This window comes from Centruroides sculpturatus, unplaced genomic scaffold (genome assembly GCF_000671375.1).
Source record: "Centruroides sculpturatus isolate CEXI.00-Female unplaced genomic scaffold, Cexi_2.0 scaffold565, whole genome shotgun sequence".
Lineage (NCBI taxonomy): Eukaryota > Metazoa > Arthropoda > Arachnida > Scorpiones > Buthidae > Centruroides > Centruroides sculpturatus.
In genome coordinates this window covers 318,793-335,348 of record NW_019384722.1, presented here as the reverse complement: position 1 = coordinate 335,348, position 16,556 = coordinate 318,793, and the positions used below count along the sequence as shown (strand labels likewise).

General features: G+C 28.9%; 1 protein-coding gene and 1 long non-coding RNA gene across 6 annotated transcripts in view; one reads left to right on the top strand and one right to left on the bottom strand.

Annotated features, from left to right (window-relative positions):
* LOC111628034 (uncharacterized protein At4g17910-like) overlaps positions 1-14,322 on the top strand; it is a 27,824-nt gene extending 13,502 nt beyond the window's left edge. The window contains exons 6-7 of one of the 5 annotated variants that reach the window (XM_023371760.1): positions 2,610-2,751; positions 13,225-14,322. In XM_023371760.1, coding sequence (XP_023227528.1) covers positions 2,610-2,751; positions 13,225-13,242 — 160 coding nt within the window. In that variant the 3' untranslated portion in view covers positions 13,243-14,322. Of the gene's footprint in view, positions 1-2,609; positions 2,752-5,471; positions 5,618-5,872; positions 6,765-6,796; positions 7,218-9,674; positions 11,757-13,224 lie in introns of those variants that run through there. The other 4 variants (XM_023371758.1, XM_023371756.1, XM_023371757.1 and 1 more) reach the window with 4 other exon arrangements.
* Positions 7,168-16,556, bottom strand: LOC111628035. Its single transcript, XR_002757106.1, has 3 exons — positions 16,253-16,556; positions 11,907-12,015; positions 7,168-7,358 (listed from the first exon to the last, which is right to left on the bottom strand). It is a non-coding gene; the product is annotated as an uncharacterized LOC111628035 (long non-coding RNA).

The following is a 16,556-nucleotide window of genomic DNA, read 5'->3' as shown; positions in this document are numbered from 1 at the left end:
ATCCATTCAATAACAAAGGAAATAAACTTAAGTGTAGTGAATAATGGCCATTATGATTTGCTAGTAGGCTTAGATCTTATAAACCAATTCAGCTTAAGCCTCAATCAAAGTTATAGAATTTTTCAGTTAAGTGAATTTGGTGAATTAATAGAAGAAATCCAGTCTAATTATTCTTAGGATGAAAATCTAGTCATAACATGTTTAGAGGATAACCCCGACAAACTTAAGTTAAACCTAAATGATATAATTGAAAACTTAAAACCAATAGGACTAGAGAAGCTACATTGACCTGAGTTGACAAAAGAACAAAGTATGGAACTAGAACAATGTTTAATGAAAAGATCAAATGCATTTTCAAGGGATAAATATGACATTGATTCTATAAAAGTTGAGAATTGTAGGATTGAATTGACTAATAATATCCTGATAAACTTGAAATTGTATTGTTGTTTCTTAAGTGATCAAAAAATAATAAATGATCACATAGAAATGTTGTTAAAACATGAATTTATTTGGAGATCAGTGAGCCCATATGCTTTCCCAGTGATGTTAGCTGATAAAAAGGATGAAGGAAAAAAAGCCAGTCTGTGCATTGATTACAGAAAATTTAACCAAGTGACAATAACTGGTAACTATCCCTTCCCTAGGATTGATGTATTTAGATAAATTGTTTAATTGTGTACACTTCACAACTTTAGATATTAATTCTGGCTATTGGCATATTCCAGTGGAAGCTTGTGATACAAAATAGCTTTTGTCAAAACGAATGGTTACTTCAAATGGTTCATCATATCTCTTGGTTATATAAATACATCAGCCATATTTCAAAGAATAATTTACACCATTTTAGATCAGTACCAATTGACTAACTTCTGTAACAATTATCTGGATGATATCATAATATATTCAACTTGTTTTGAAGTCCATCTTAAACATATTAAACTAGTCCTAAATGCTCTAGAAAATTAGGGTGTAAAACTAAAATTATCAAAATGCAAATTTGTGAGGAAAGAAGCACATCATTACCTTGGTCATATCATCTCAAAATACTGAGTTTGCCCAGTAAGTGACAATGTTGCAGCAATTAAGGAATTTCCTAAGCCTAACTAATGATGTAAAAATCTTACAGAAGTTTTTGCAAAAAGTAAACTATTATTATCATTTTGTAACCAATGCCCCAAAATTCTTGAATCCATTACACAGTTTATTAAAGAAGAATAGGAAATTTATTTGGGATCCAGAGTGCCAAAATGCCTTTGACAACATTAAAATGTATCTAACAAGTTTCCTAGTTCTGTGCTTCTTTAAACTAGACAAAACATTCTATCTATATACAGATGCCAGTAAACTTGGAATAGGGGCAGTACTAAAACAAACTCAAGACAATGGAAAACAACATCCAATTGGTTATTTTTTAAAAAACTATTGAATTACCAAAAAAATTATGGTATTACAGAACTAGAATGACTAGCTATATTAGAAGCAATCAACTATTGGTACCATTATCTTTATGGGAAAAAATTTACAGTTTACAGTAATAATGGATCATTATGCCTTAAAATGGTTGCAGTCTTAAGAAACCAAACTTGAGATTATTTAATTGGTCATTACATCTTAGTCAATATGATTTTGACATTAAATAAAGTCCTGGTACTACTAACATAGAAACTGAAGCTTACCTACCATCCAGAAATCCAGTGTTAGATAGTGGTCTCATGTCAGACAATGTCAAAAGTGTGAATTTAATTGAAAGAGAAGCCATTGTGTCAGCACAAAAGCAAGAACTAACAATTGGAAATTACCATAAATGAAAGGACTTAATCATAAAAATAAAGGAAATCAAAAGAGAATCATGATACCAAAGTCCTTTAAATTCAGACTGCTGAAAGAAAGCCATGAAAAATTTGGACACCTAGGAGCAAAGACAATGTTACAACTAATATCTAGCATGTACAAATTTTTTATCAACTGTTGCAAATGAGTAACTTGTTTCAATTTTTTAGTAGTAGATGCACAACCATCAAGAGGGGAGCTGGAGACTTTTCCCTGGGTCCAGAAAAAATTAATTGTTCATAGTAGTTACTACTACTACAAATTAAACTTATTTTTACTAACAAAAACTAAAATCTTTAAGAGTGAATTTTATTAATAAACATTCTACATATTTAATTTGTTCAAAAAAGTGCAAAATGAGCCCACTCTTCTATTTCAAGGCCCGTGCAAATGTTCAATATTTTTTGTTTTTTTTTTTTGGTCCTATTTTTGGTCTAATTTTATTTTGACTTGTTTGTCCCTTTTTCTAATTTGAAGATTACAAGAATTTACTCAGTGAATGGGGCTGATTTTTACATAGATACCCTATATAAGATGGTTTTGGGATATTTATTTTATCTTCATTCTTTATAGAATTAGTAATTTTTTAATTAAGTTTGAAACCAATAATGGTATATTAAACATATTTTTCATTGTCTAATTAACTCATGTTTTCATTAAATTTTCTTTGACATTATTATAGCTAATTTAGTATCTTAATTTTCAAAAATTTATGAATTCTTAAAACAATATTCTCTATTATCAATTTTAATTAATTTTTCATATTGATCTTATAGAAATACATTACAAGAATGGTTAAAAGTTTTACTTACCATTTGGATATTGAATGTTATTCTTTGGATATTCATGAAAGATGTTAGTCATAGCATTGAACAAGTATCAAGGAGAACTGCCAATTTACCTTACTGCTTATGGATGGTAAGATTTTATATGCAAAATAATTTTAGGTATAAATGTAATTGACTTACATTGAAAAATATATGATATTTTTTAAAATAATGTCTCAGACCATTAAGTAAAAAGTTAGATTTTGAAATATTTCAAAATGTGTAAACATTAAGTAAGTAAAACTTATGTGATTATTTTCTCAAGTAAAAAATGAGTGAATAAATAAAATCTCTGCTTTATTTTAAACATATGAATAGTTACTTTAATATATAGATTAATGGTTCCCAAAGTGGGTGCTACTAAATCTAGGGGGTGAAAAGAAGCAAGGTGGCAGCAGGAAGCATTGGAGGCAGGACTTGAATGGTGACTATTGACAAGGGTTTGGGTCATTGACAACTTTTCTCTTTCCTCCTCTAAAACGATAAGAAGAAACATTGCATTTATTAGTTTCCAGATGTTGACAACAATGTACAGTATAGACACTGTGAAGTTCATAGAAAAACTTTTCTAAGAATTTTTCCAAGCCTTTCTCATACAAGGGAAAAAGGTTGGAGATGTTTGGTATAAGTTTATGGAACCAAGGGGTGGTGGCTTGAAAAAGTTTGGAATCACTGATAAGTATCAATTATATTGAAGCAATATATAAAATCTATATGATCAATCTTATGAATATACAGACTTACAGCAGTAATTTCTGTTGAGAATATATAAATTGATCATAATGTCCACTTTTTAAAAAAACACATTTTAACTCTTAAAAGATTTTTATTAAGTTTAGATAAGGAGAGTTAATGGTTACTTTATTTAATAACTGTAATCTTTAAAAATATTTTTCTATGAACATAACATGTACAGAACATTCCATGAACATATATTAGTATTCCTGAATTGTCAATCCAAGTTAATTGAAAGTAAATTTATCTGTAGAAATACATGTATGGAGTTCTCATGCAAATCCTGTTGCAATCTCTTCAGCTAAATCTGGAATTAGAGATATGTAGATCAGTTTATTCACTGGATATAATCCACCCTTGAAATAATTAAACAATCATATCCATAATGTTTCTTTCTCTGATTTTAGAGAGTAATAGAAGGTTCCTGATTCTTTTCAAATCAAATTCTCTGATTTACAGATTTAATCTTGACCATTTAATCTTGACCATTTTGTTATAAGTAATAGAATCTCTCCATACTATATTGCAAGTTTGCACTGATCTCTACTTCTAAAAATAATTCAGGTCACAGATTATTTATTTCTTACATTTGTAAGCAATGTAAAGAAATTTATTGTAACTGGGATTGGCTATTCATTCCATTTGTTAAACAATGCCAAATGGCATGAAATAGCCACCCTCAATTACAACAAAGATAGAAAATAGAATCAAAATATACAATAAAAGCAAATACATAAATATCTTTAGAAAGATGTTTTTTTAACTTTATAAATTATTTCTACAGATTTTGTTACTTTCCTGACTGTTATATATAACAGAGGGAAAGTATGGCAATCAATCAGAAAATGCCCCCACCAATATTTTAACATTCTTGGGCTCAGAACACCTTGAAACATCAAGAAATGCAAAAAATTTGGGAGTTTTTTCTGTATGTATGGATGTTAGTGTTTGTGGAGAGCACAATTTTGTTTGCCCTCTTTAAAGCTTAATAACTCCTGTGTTTTTTGTTAAGAATTTCCGAAATTTTGCAGAGAGGTTTGTTTATAAGGGAAATTGATGTTATTAAATTTTGGTGATTAAAGTTCGAAGGGATGGGGAGATAGAAGGTCCTATGTACAGTATCTCTAGTAGAGTCAGACTAAATGACAATTTTACTTGTTATCAGTATTTACAACTTTTTTAAAACCCAGCCCTATCCTCAAAATTAAGCTTTTTGCCATTTTATAATAGTTAAAAATATAAAAAGTTTTTAAATAAAATTAGTAATGGGACGATACCAAAATTTCTCATGATTCTGATTCTTTTGAATACTTTCTAAATTTTATTTTAGTTTAGAAAAATTAATGATTTACATTACAAGCATGGTACATTTATTAATTAATAAACATCAACCTTAAGAATGGAAAATGATTGGGAAATCCAGAATCAGCTTTTTGTAATAATTATGAAAATCTACTTATATATGGATACTATTATGTATTATATTTTATTATATACTATAAAATAAATTTGTAATCTTATTTTGGATAAAGTTAATATTGCAACACTACACCCAAAAAAATCATAGCTAATTCCCTTTTACACAACAAACTATCCTTTCATGTTATCTTTGGAAACTGCTTTGTTGGCCGACGTGATGACAGGGGGAAGGAATAGTAAATGAGAAGATACACTTTTTTCACAAAGGGGTATCTCTCATAAATGATTTAACCCCATCGTATTTAAATGAAGTTTGGCAAATGATGCAACAAGCCGAATGATATAGTATGAGTCGTCACGAGTTAGCCGATTTTTGAATTCATTCACTTGAGCCATGAATATTTAAATCAATTTTTAAAACTCAAAATGGCAGTATACTTAGCTCAAGCATGTATTTTTACTCAGAAATGCACAAATTGCATTTGAAAATTTAATGTATACCACATCATCTGTGAATCACAACAAAAACTTTCATAATTATAATGAGAAAGTAGTTTTATCATTATAAGTAAACATAATAAATATTAAAAATAATTATATATTTTATTAATAATTATATAATATTTTTCAATTAAAATATAATTGTTTACATTTTAGAACATTTCGCCAGCCTCAATTTGAAACTCGATAGCTCAAAAGTTCAAGCAAAGTTAACTCACTTATAATTAATTTTAAAAAGCAAGCAAATTTGAAATAAAAAATTAATGAAATTACTAAAACATAATCAAATTTAAATTAATCTTTTGTTTGAAACAACATTAAAACAATTTCTATAGTTATGTCACATGAAAAAAATAATTGTAATTAATTGAAAAAATTGTAATGGAGGATTCAATAAATCTAGGCAAAATTAAATAAATAAAAATTATTAAAAATAATAATTAAAGCTCTCGCCTTTACACCAAAACTAAAACTAAAAGTTAAATCAAATTAATTTTAAAATTTACATTATTTGTGTGCTGCGGTGATGAAACATTTTGCTTTTAATATTTATATAGATATACAGAATACAGATTGCTGGCTGGATGGCAACCTTAAAGTCACCCTATCTTCCCTAAAATGGGGACAGTTAGAACCAGCTGAGTGCAATGTCTTGTCACTCTGACTGTGCAAAAGAAAAGTCCTCTGTGACAAACATCACTGCCTATATGGGCCATTATGTACTTTCTGCTTTATCAATGTGAAAGTTTCCAATAAACTAATATTTAATTGTTAATATCATAAATTTAAAAATTTCTAATCTTTGAAACAAATAAGTGTCTTATAAAATGTGGAAGAATTGTTTTTAAGAATTGGAAATTGTGACAAGATTTCCTTGATTCCAATATCTGGAAAATGTCCAATTTTTCTGATTTTGATTAATCGTCCTATCACTAAATAAAATATCATCATAGATGGCACCATCAAATGTTGCCAGAAAAGTTAAACAACTCATTGCTGGATTTTTTTATTCTGAAATATTAGTTAATGCACAATAAAAAAAAATATCCATGGAAAATAGAAAATCTATAATCTCAATATGTAACCAATTCAAACGTCATTATTTTCTAGGAATTATCACATCCATGGACTGTAATTACTAGCTAATCAACCATTTATCTCTTTTCCTCATTGTAATTATCCTTCTTGATATTTCCCATTTTAATTACATTTACCATTTGTGAAATTTTTGCATTTTTGGTTCTTGTCCTTGCTATGTAAATTAATATTGGGTGTATTAAACTGTTATAAATTCTTATCTTTGTAAGCAATGGAATCACGTTTTTACCTAATATTATTCTCTTATATAAAATTTTTGAAAGATGTTCCAAGAAGTTTTCATTTAAAAGTTAATATGTAATGCTATTTTTTTAATGTTAATATGATAAATGTTTTAAACTTGTTGACATTATAAACAAATGATTTTATTTATTTTTTTCCAGATATGTTTCACACTTATTCTTCTTGGAATTTATTTAAGTAATTATATTATTTTTGAAGGTATAATGAATTTTACAGAAAGTCCTGTTATAAAAAGATGTCCAATAATTCTATGGAATTCAATGAATAAATATGCTTTATTTTATTTTCTATATGGAAATGTTCTTACAGGCATAATTAACTTAACTATTCAAACAATATATTTATCAAGAACAACTTCTTTAATAATTATTATAGGATATATAATAATAATATCAATATCTACTGTTGTTTTACATATGTATTCCACTAAGTTCAAAAATAAGATTAAATAACATTTTAAAATTATTTTTTATAACAAAATACATTACATGTATATAATCCAGTTATGTGATATTATTTATTGAAATTCATATAAAATGTATGTGCTTTTGATATTAAAAATGAAAGGATTTATTTACAAAAATGTGCTTTTTGAATATTTTCGATCTTGTTATGTAATTTCAAAGCAGGACCAAGCGGCAAATTGAGTCCCGTTAGAATGTCATTCCGTTTTAATAATAATAAAGATCTGCCATCTATTTCCTAATAGAAAAGTCATCTAATTATATCATTAAAATAAAATAAACATATATTTTAATTAATTAATCAGTCTGTAATAATATACTAATATTTAATATATATTACAATTCATGGAAGAATGTGAAATTAAATTACAGGGTATTCATTTATCATGAAACCTATGAGTCATTACTTATTTATAATTTATAAGGTAATATTTAAAACTTTTAATTTTGTAAGATAAATACAATTCAATTTTATACCTAGTTTTACTTTAATAATAGATTATGTTAATCTAGATCAGTGATATTTTTACAAACTTAACTCTAGATTTTTTGGTTATTCTATTAACATAATTATAAATTCAAAATAATTTTTTATAGTGATAAATATTTGTCAGAAATAATAACATTTCCAATAACATAATTTTTAACCTTTTCTTACAAGTTAGTTTTTTGAAAATAAAATTTAATGAGAAAGATTTTATAGATAAATATTTGAAAATCAATGATTTACAGTCAACCCCCTTATAATACTGTTGATTTTTCCATTTTATATGAATACCATGTTGTATGAGTCACTTAGATTTTACAAATACGTGTGCTGGGCTGTGAACGGCTCACATATTTGTAAAATCTAAGTGACTCGACAACATGGAATTCATATAAAATGGAAAAATCAACAGTGTTATAGGCTGGGGTCGACTGTACTTAATGTTTCAACTATATGAATATAGTACTTCCCCATGTAGAATGTTGGAAGACTCATTGTTTAAGAATACAGTTCATAATCCATTGATTGGGAAACAATGATCAAGATCAGTAGTATTTAAATTGTGTTATACATAACTGAAGTTCTAAAGGGTATTTTCAGAAATTTTACAAACACAATTAGTTTATAATAAAATTGTTATTTTGTTTTTCAGTTAAGTGAATTTGGTGAATTAATAGANTGATTTTTTAAACAATGTCATTTATTATTATTTTAAATTAAAAGTAAAGATTATAAAGTAACATCATATACATTCATAATTCAGTATATATAAACATTATATACTGAATTATTGGGCTATTTTAAGGCTAATTTTAATAATTAAAGTAACAGATTTTAAAAACTTGTTTTCAATTTTTTGTAATTAAGTCATTTTCACTGTGAAAGTCTATGAAAATTAGATTTAATAAGAAAAATTTCCATGAATGTTGAAAAATGAGTGTGCTAGATTATAAATTTAGAATATATTATAATATTAAAAAGCCTTTAAAATGCTTTAAAAGAATATCAATTGAAAAACTTTTGAATAATAAATCAAAATAAGGAAAACATTTTCCAAATCAATTCACTTAGGCTAACTTATTTTGATTTTTAAAAATAACCTTTAAAAATGATAAATAAATAAAATATGTATATAATTTTTTAACCTTTATAAATAAAACATCAAAATTTTAATGTAAATAACAGAAAAATTATGGAAGTTTGAATGTTTTAACATGAATAATTTTTTGTATTTTGAAATAATTTCAATATTCTTCAATTAATGATCTTAAAAATTCTTTTGAAGATAAAATTTCAAAAATATAACTTTCCAATAAATACTTACTTTAATAAACTTTTAAACAATCAAAATAAATTAGTATTGAAATAAATAACAAATGTTAATTTAGTCTTAGGAAGGAAAACATTTTTATTACTTCATCACAAATTAATAATAACAACCTGGATGGTTAATCAATTAATGAATATTTATTTATTCATTTTCTATAGCTGTGGTTTTCAATCCCTGGTCTGCGGAACACTAGTGCTCTGTGAAGCCGCTTCAAGTGTTCAAATATACAATTGAAAAGTGTTTCAAAAGAAAAATTAATACAATGTAAAATAATTTTTGTATGTGAATATAATCAGCAAATGCCAATGACGTCAATGACCGAGTGAGCTCTTGATTTCAAAAACGTTTGTCACCCCTGCTTTAAAGCTGATGTATTTAAAGTGTTCTGCGGAAAAAAATGTCAAAATGTTCCCCAATTTCAAAAAGATTGAAAACCACGGTTCTATAGTATTAACATTTTTCAGGCCCAGGAAAATTGCGTAGTTTAGTAATTTATGTTTAAAATATTCTTTCGGAGTATATTGATAAAATATTCATATAAAAGTTTTATTACTAGTTTTTAAACATTTTTCTTTTTCATAATTTTTCCATGAATAATTTTTAATTTTTAAAATTTAAACATATATAACTTTTTTACTTTTTATAATATTTAGTTAATTGTATGTGCTAGTTTATACTCTGATATCTATTTTTGTATATAAGTTATTTTTTAATATACTACAACAACTATGTTTCAGCCTCAATCCAACTTTTCTTCCGTAATAATCCATCCTTGAAAATTTGGCGGAAAAGTGAATTTAACCACACAATATAATTTTCATATTTTTGAAGTGTAAAATTATTTTGTAATTACAGATTCATCTATTTATATTATGTATAAACTATGACACATCATATATTACGATCGTATTATTATTTTTCGTTTATCTCTTAACTCTTAATTATTGTCACATAAATACTATTAAGGAGTCTTTCATATTCTTTTTCCATTTCCATTCTTTCAGAATAGTAACAAAAGCTTTATTTTTTTCATATGCTTCATACATTCATGTAGAAATATTATAATGTAAAAAGCAAGGTTTTAAACCACAATAAATGAAATTATAATAATAAGTTTTTCAAAAAACCTTCTCTCACTGTACTCTCTCTAGTTTCATTGAATATCTGAGCAAGAAAAGTACATTTTCAGAATATTATTACATAAATCATTTGACAAGATCAGTGATGTTCAAAAAATGTTTTATTCTTCATTCAGCACTTTCTTTAGAAACACTGTTAGTACACCATCTGGAACATGTTAGGCAAATTGGTGCCCCATATTTTTGACATGACAGTATTATGTTCACTGTCAACTGGATATACCATGTCACTATCACTGTCATTGACATTTGTCTCCTCGAATAATTTGCTATTTCCTTCTCAGTAAATCAAGGCTGTCATGCTGATACATTGATCAATTTTGTTCTTTCTGGTTTGCTTAGGCCGAGAAGGGGCAGATAGTGCATCCATAGTGATCAGTAGTCACCGGTCTAAGTGCAGACAATACTGGGTTACTATCACAATACATTCACAAACAACACAGCATGCAAATCCTCTGAATAAAGAGAAAAATGTTGTGTAAATACTATCAGGTATCTAAAAGACACAGGCAGAACTTTGTAGCAACGTAACTCACATAGCAGGGATTAAATATGCACGCTGTAAACATGCTATGCTCTGCAGTGACCAATTGAAAGATACATGGACTAGGAGGAGTGGGGAAATTGCCAGGGATTGTAGTGTGAACAAATGCCTGAGAGACACCAGATAGTACTTTGGGTTAAGAATACTGTACTGTTTTATGTTAAGCGAGAATGTAAATAAACATGATCTGAGTAGCAGAGTAGACACTATTGTTGAGTGATTTATTGTGCTGGGCGGCATTCATCAGGGATTAATTAACTAATATGAAAATATTTTAAAATACGTTCATGTTAATACATTTATCATCAATTCAATATCCAAAACAAGTAGAAATATTCTCTCTGTTTTATATTTTATAACATGTATAAAAATGAGTTTATTTTGGTAATTTTATTTAATTTTACTTTTTGTAATGCTAGTTGACTTTTAAAACAAAAATAAAAACTGTAAGAACTCTGTGTCAAAGAAGCTGATGCATTTTATAATCATTTGTAAAAGTTAATATTATATATCAGAGTTTCTCAAACTTTTTGCTCGTGCAGCCCAATTTATTTGATTGTAATGGTTCCCCCACCCAAATGTTTAATATAAAATTTTTTAAAAACCTGGTAAACTACAGTCACTGTATATTATATAACAAAATAAAATTATGCATTATTGATGATAACTTCTACATGTGAAATGTGACATTGAGTACAATCTATTAAGAGCAGTTCGGGCCAATTTTGATTTGTAACAAATAACTTGCTTCAATTTCAGTTTTAATATTGAAATTTAATTATTAAAACATAAGACTGGTGATTGTAAATAAAACAGACTGTTTTAAAAGTCTATAGCATCATTGTAAAACAAATAACGAATGATAACATGGAAAGATGTTTTATAATAAACCAGAAATGGTGTAATTTCAAACAAGCATAATTATATGACAAAAGGTTTTATTAAAAATAATTTAATTGCATAGAAAGCGAGGCATATCGATTTCATAGTAATTGGAACGATCCATTGGGAAGGTGTTAATGTTACATACACTTAAATATACAATACTATTTAACATTATTTAGAAATAAATATTAGATTATTTGAACAGAGTTTATTCAGTTAATTTTGAAATTTATAAGTTTAGTAAAATTACACATTCGGGTATTAAATTTAGTAATTCAGAGGATGAATACACTAATGATAAAATTTTAAAATTAAGCATATTTTAATTGTTTAATATGGAATGATCTACTGCAAGTGTTTATTAATTTAAATAATTTTTTACTTTTTCCAATTAAATATACCTGATATTTAAAACTGTTTGCAACTTCAGAAAATCCAAGATCATTGATAAATTTTTCCACATGTTCTACAGTCCAATTCTTTATATCCATATATTCAGAATAAGAATTGCTGTAAATAAAATTTTATATTTTAATTAAAATCAATACTTGATACAGTACCAATAAAGCGATTTTCTTAATTTAGATTAAAATGAAAATTTTTTTATTATGATACATAATCATTAAGACACAGATTATCTTAATGAAAAAAAAGGATCTTAAAAGATTTTAATAAATTATTTAAAATAATTTTAAATGAAAAATAGAATATTAATTATTACATTAACCTTATTAAGATTAAGATATTTGAATATTGAATACATCTAAATTAATTAATTAAGTAATTAAATTTTTTCGTCTTTTATATGATAAACAGTAATTTGAAAATACAGATTTTATTGTATTTTTCTCCATCTAAGAAATGAATCTATTGCTTTATTAGTTATCAGTGCATTAATTAATGGGCAACCCTAATCTACAAAAAGTGGATGATTAGGATCAGTGTACACGATGGGGAAGGGGTCCAGGCATTGTTTATGTACATTGTTTTTACATGTACAGTACCGTAAACCCTCCCATTATCCGAGGTAATGTGGACCGATGCTATCTCGGAACACTCAGATAAAATTACGAATATAAAAGATTTAGATGGTGTATCACTTTTAAACCTATTTTCATATATCAGTGAAATTAATTATATAGAAGAAAAATTTTTACATCACACATCTAATACGTACAGTACAATAGTTTTAAGAATAAAAATATGTTATTGTAGTTACATTTTAATATGAGTTGTTTGTCTCGCATTGAAGTTAAATAATAAAAGGTATATAAACAATTCATTTCATAATACAGATATCCCTGTATAATACGGTAGTTAGGTTCAGAAAACGTGCCGTGTTATGCGTTTTCGTGCTGTAAAAAACAAAGGACCAGTGCAAAACATGAGTTAGGTTCCAAAAATTAGTAAAGGTATACTATACTTTTTCGTAATGAAGAGAAATATATTTATTAAAGCAATCAATAATTAACTAACAATCAAAAGTATTGCATGTTAATATTTTTTCTTCAATTCTGAACGTTTTGCCAAAAATTAAACGTTTAATTTTTGGCAAAACGTCGTCTTCTGAGCCTTCCTGTTGAAGTATCTGCAACATTTTGATTTTGCTTTGCTTTTTTCATAAAATTTGATATTTTCATTTGCTTGCGTTTGCTAAGAGATCTTTAAAAATTTAATTATTTTATGCAGTAACTTTGTTGATGTGTTTTGTTTTTATAGTTTTTCGGGTTCATTTAGAGTGCAATTGCCGACGATGGCGACACCTGGTTTATAGGAAAGCTAGGAAGCTAAGGACAAGGAAGAAGAAAAATTGTACAGTCATCTCTCGTTAAAGAAAACTGGTTGAAAGGCACTAAACGAGATTGAAAGTTTCAATATTCTAAAATCCGTGGACAAATATGATACAACATACATGCATTCTTGCTTCAATTAAATAATATGGTATAACGGAATTTGTGCTTAAAAATTGTGACGTTTTGTACTGGGATGTCTCCAATTCTCGAACCGTATTAAAGCGAAATCATGTTGTAGGAATGTCGTGTTATGCTAGGGATACCTTTACATATTATTGTTTTAAACTATCGTTTATCGTTCTTTTATGAATTACAGTTTACGAAAAATACTGTATTCACTTCCAGATTAGTCTCGGGTTCTACTATATTAGTGGCATACGAATTCGTTCCTATAAACCTACTTACTACAGTAGTTATGTGAATAAACTAACAATCAGAAAACATTTGCAGGACTTTTTGTCATTTCTTCAATGTCAGAGAGTCTATGAATATTGTACACGCAATTAAACAGAAGTTTGCCTGAAAGCGTATAACTGTACACAATAGAGAATCAAAACTGACGGCTCAAAAACTGCACGAAATTAATGGGAGTTCCTTAACTTCATTTCCTTTCATTTAACTAAGTCAATCGTTTATTTCGCTAAGAAGAATCCCGCATAATTATAAAATTAATAATTTGTCAGCAACTATATTGAAATAATTTCTGCCAATCTCATAAAACAATATACTGTAATTTAATTAATACAAAGTACTGCAGAGCAGCCCTACAAATGTGTAGAGCTTACAGGACGACACCCACGGACGCGCTACTGGTTCTCGCAGGTATACAGCCAATACACCTCACAGCCAAGGCACTCACATGGAAGTGGTACCTTTCCAAAGGAGACATCACACAATGGACAGATCAAGGAAAGGCCAATAACAGGAAGGAGGAGAAAATTCCAGCTAATTGTGATGATTTAATAGACAAAATAAAATGCCACGGGATAGATGACTACGAAAGCGGGAGGAACTATTTCCACCCAGCTGACGAAACACACTACAATGTTGACCTACAGTTTGAGGGAATAGAAAACACACCAAGTGATTGGGCTGTCTACACAGATGGGTCTAAACAGGAAAGGGGAGTGGGTGCGGGAGTGGCCATATTTGCACGAAATGGCCGGAAGACCTTCCAAGCACACCTCAAGATGGCACCTTACTGCAGTGTCATGCAGGCTGAACTTTGGGCAATGCACAAGGCCCTAACTCACATAGCCACTAACATCAATTATTACAAAGGGATAATAAATATTTACACTGACAGCAGGGCAGTGCTGCACACACTTGAGAACAAAAGGAGAGCCACACGACTAGGAAGAGAACTAATAAACACCGCAAACTCTCTTGCTATGCATAGAATCATCCACTTCAACTGGATTCCGGCCCACAAAGGTTATGGAGGGAACGAAACAGTGGACCTGCTGGCCAAAAAGGCTTGCGTACTCCACTCCCCCCACACCTACTCACGCATACCGATGACGATGATCTGGGAGAAAATAAACTCAATCACAAACACCCTATGGCAGATTGAATGGGACAACTCCAAGACGGGAAGACTCTGCCATAGATTTATACCAACTCTAACGGCAAGGAAAAAAGCCCATCACTTTGAACCCGATCCAGACATGACCCAATGCCTAACGGGTCATGGGAAATTTCAGTCTTACCTTTACCGCTTTAAAAAACGCACGGACAATAAATGTGACTGTGAACTTAAAAGTGAGGGAGACGCCGAACATTTTATGTTCCACTGCCCTAAATTCCACCAGCATAGAGCAGAATTTTTTAGGGACACCATCACAAGTGGACTAACATGGCCACCACAGCTGGCAGACATCTTTGCCACCAAACGACTGTGGTGCAGCCTTCAAACATTCGTCAAGAAAACAAAAGAACTAAAACCGGACTACCTCAAAAAACAGCAACAAACACCGAATGACAATAGTCCAATCCACCAAACATCGGAAAGTGAAACAGACGAAGATAACAAGGACGGTTCCTGATCGTATATGCCATGTACAGTACATATAACTTCCCCTGTTTTACATTAATTAATTGCTCGATATTACCTTATATAAATTGTAAACATTAACCCTGAATACTGTTTGTATTGCCGCGCCATTTTGTTTATATGGTTTTCATGCTATTATTGGACCTTGTAACCATATTTTGATTTACTTAGTGTGTTGAGGCGTTTCGGGCGCCCATGGAACCCATGGTCACTTCCTTCCTCTCTCCTATCTATCTAACTTCCTCTTGCTGCTTATCATCTTACCTTCGAACCTTCTTTCCGTTTCCTATCTAAACGAGCTAAGTCAGTCAGCTAAAAGACCGACAGCTCTCTCACCCTCTTTTACAAATTACAAATTATAAATTACAAATACAAAGTACTGTATAATCAATAATTTTCCGGACTAATAACAGTATACAAAAGGCATTATTATGTAGCAACAGTCAACATGAAGCAGTATGCAAATCTTGTGCCGTCTATGCGAGGCCCTACACCGAAAATGTCTGGAGCTATGGGCAGCAAAAATTTGGAGTTGCTGCGCGATAATGCCTCAGCACATCGCTTCACCCTTATCCAGCAGGAGCTAGCAAAACACGACACAAAACACTTTCTCATCTCTCTATTCTACTACTGTTTCTTTATTTCAAAGGTGCGCTTTCACTAAACTGTTTAGCAGTTCGAATGAAGTTATTAAAGAGTCAACGGTGGCACTCCGATGTGTCCCGAAAATTGGCCAAAGTGTTTCTTAGCCGAGGGGAATTATTTTGAAGAGGAGCGTGTTAAAAGTTACGTTTATTTCCTTTTGCATATTGTCGTTAGTCCGGAAAATTATTGGCATTACATCATAAATTTAACTTAATGCATCATTTTGAAAAACTACAAAAAGTAAAATTTAAATTACCATTTTGATTGGAAACTTGAAAGAAATTCTTGGTTTGATTCTGAAAGATCAATACTTGAATATATGAATGAATCAGATTGATAGTTTATTATATTATCGTCTAAATTACAAATAAATAATATCAATAAATGTTTATGATAAAAAAATTTATTAACATAAATTTTATAATAATTTGAAATCCAATTAAACGACAATCTTCAAAATATAACAGAGATCAAATTTAAACGATCGGTATTTAACGGAAATAATATCAACAGATGGAGATGTATTTATATTCTTAGTTTAATTTATAAATAAGGAAAAA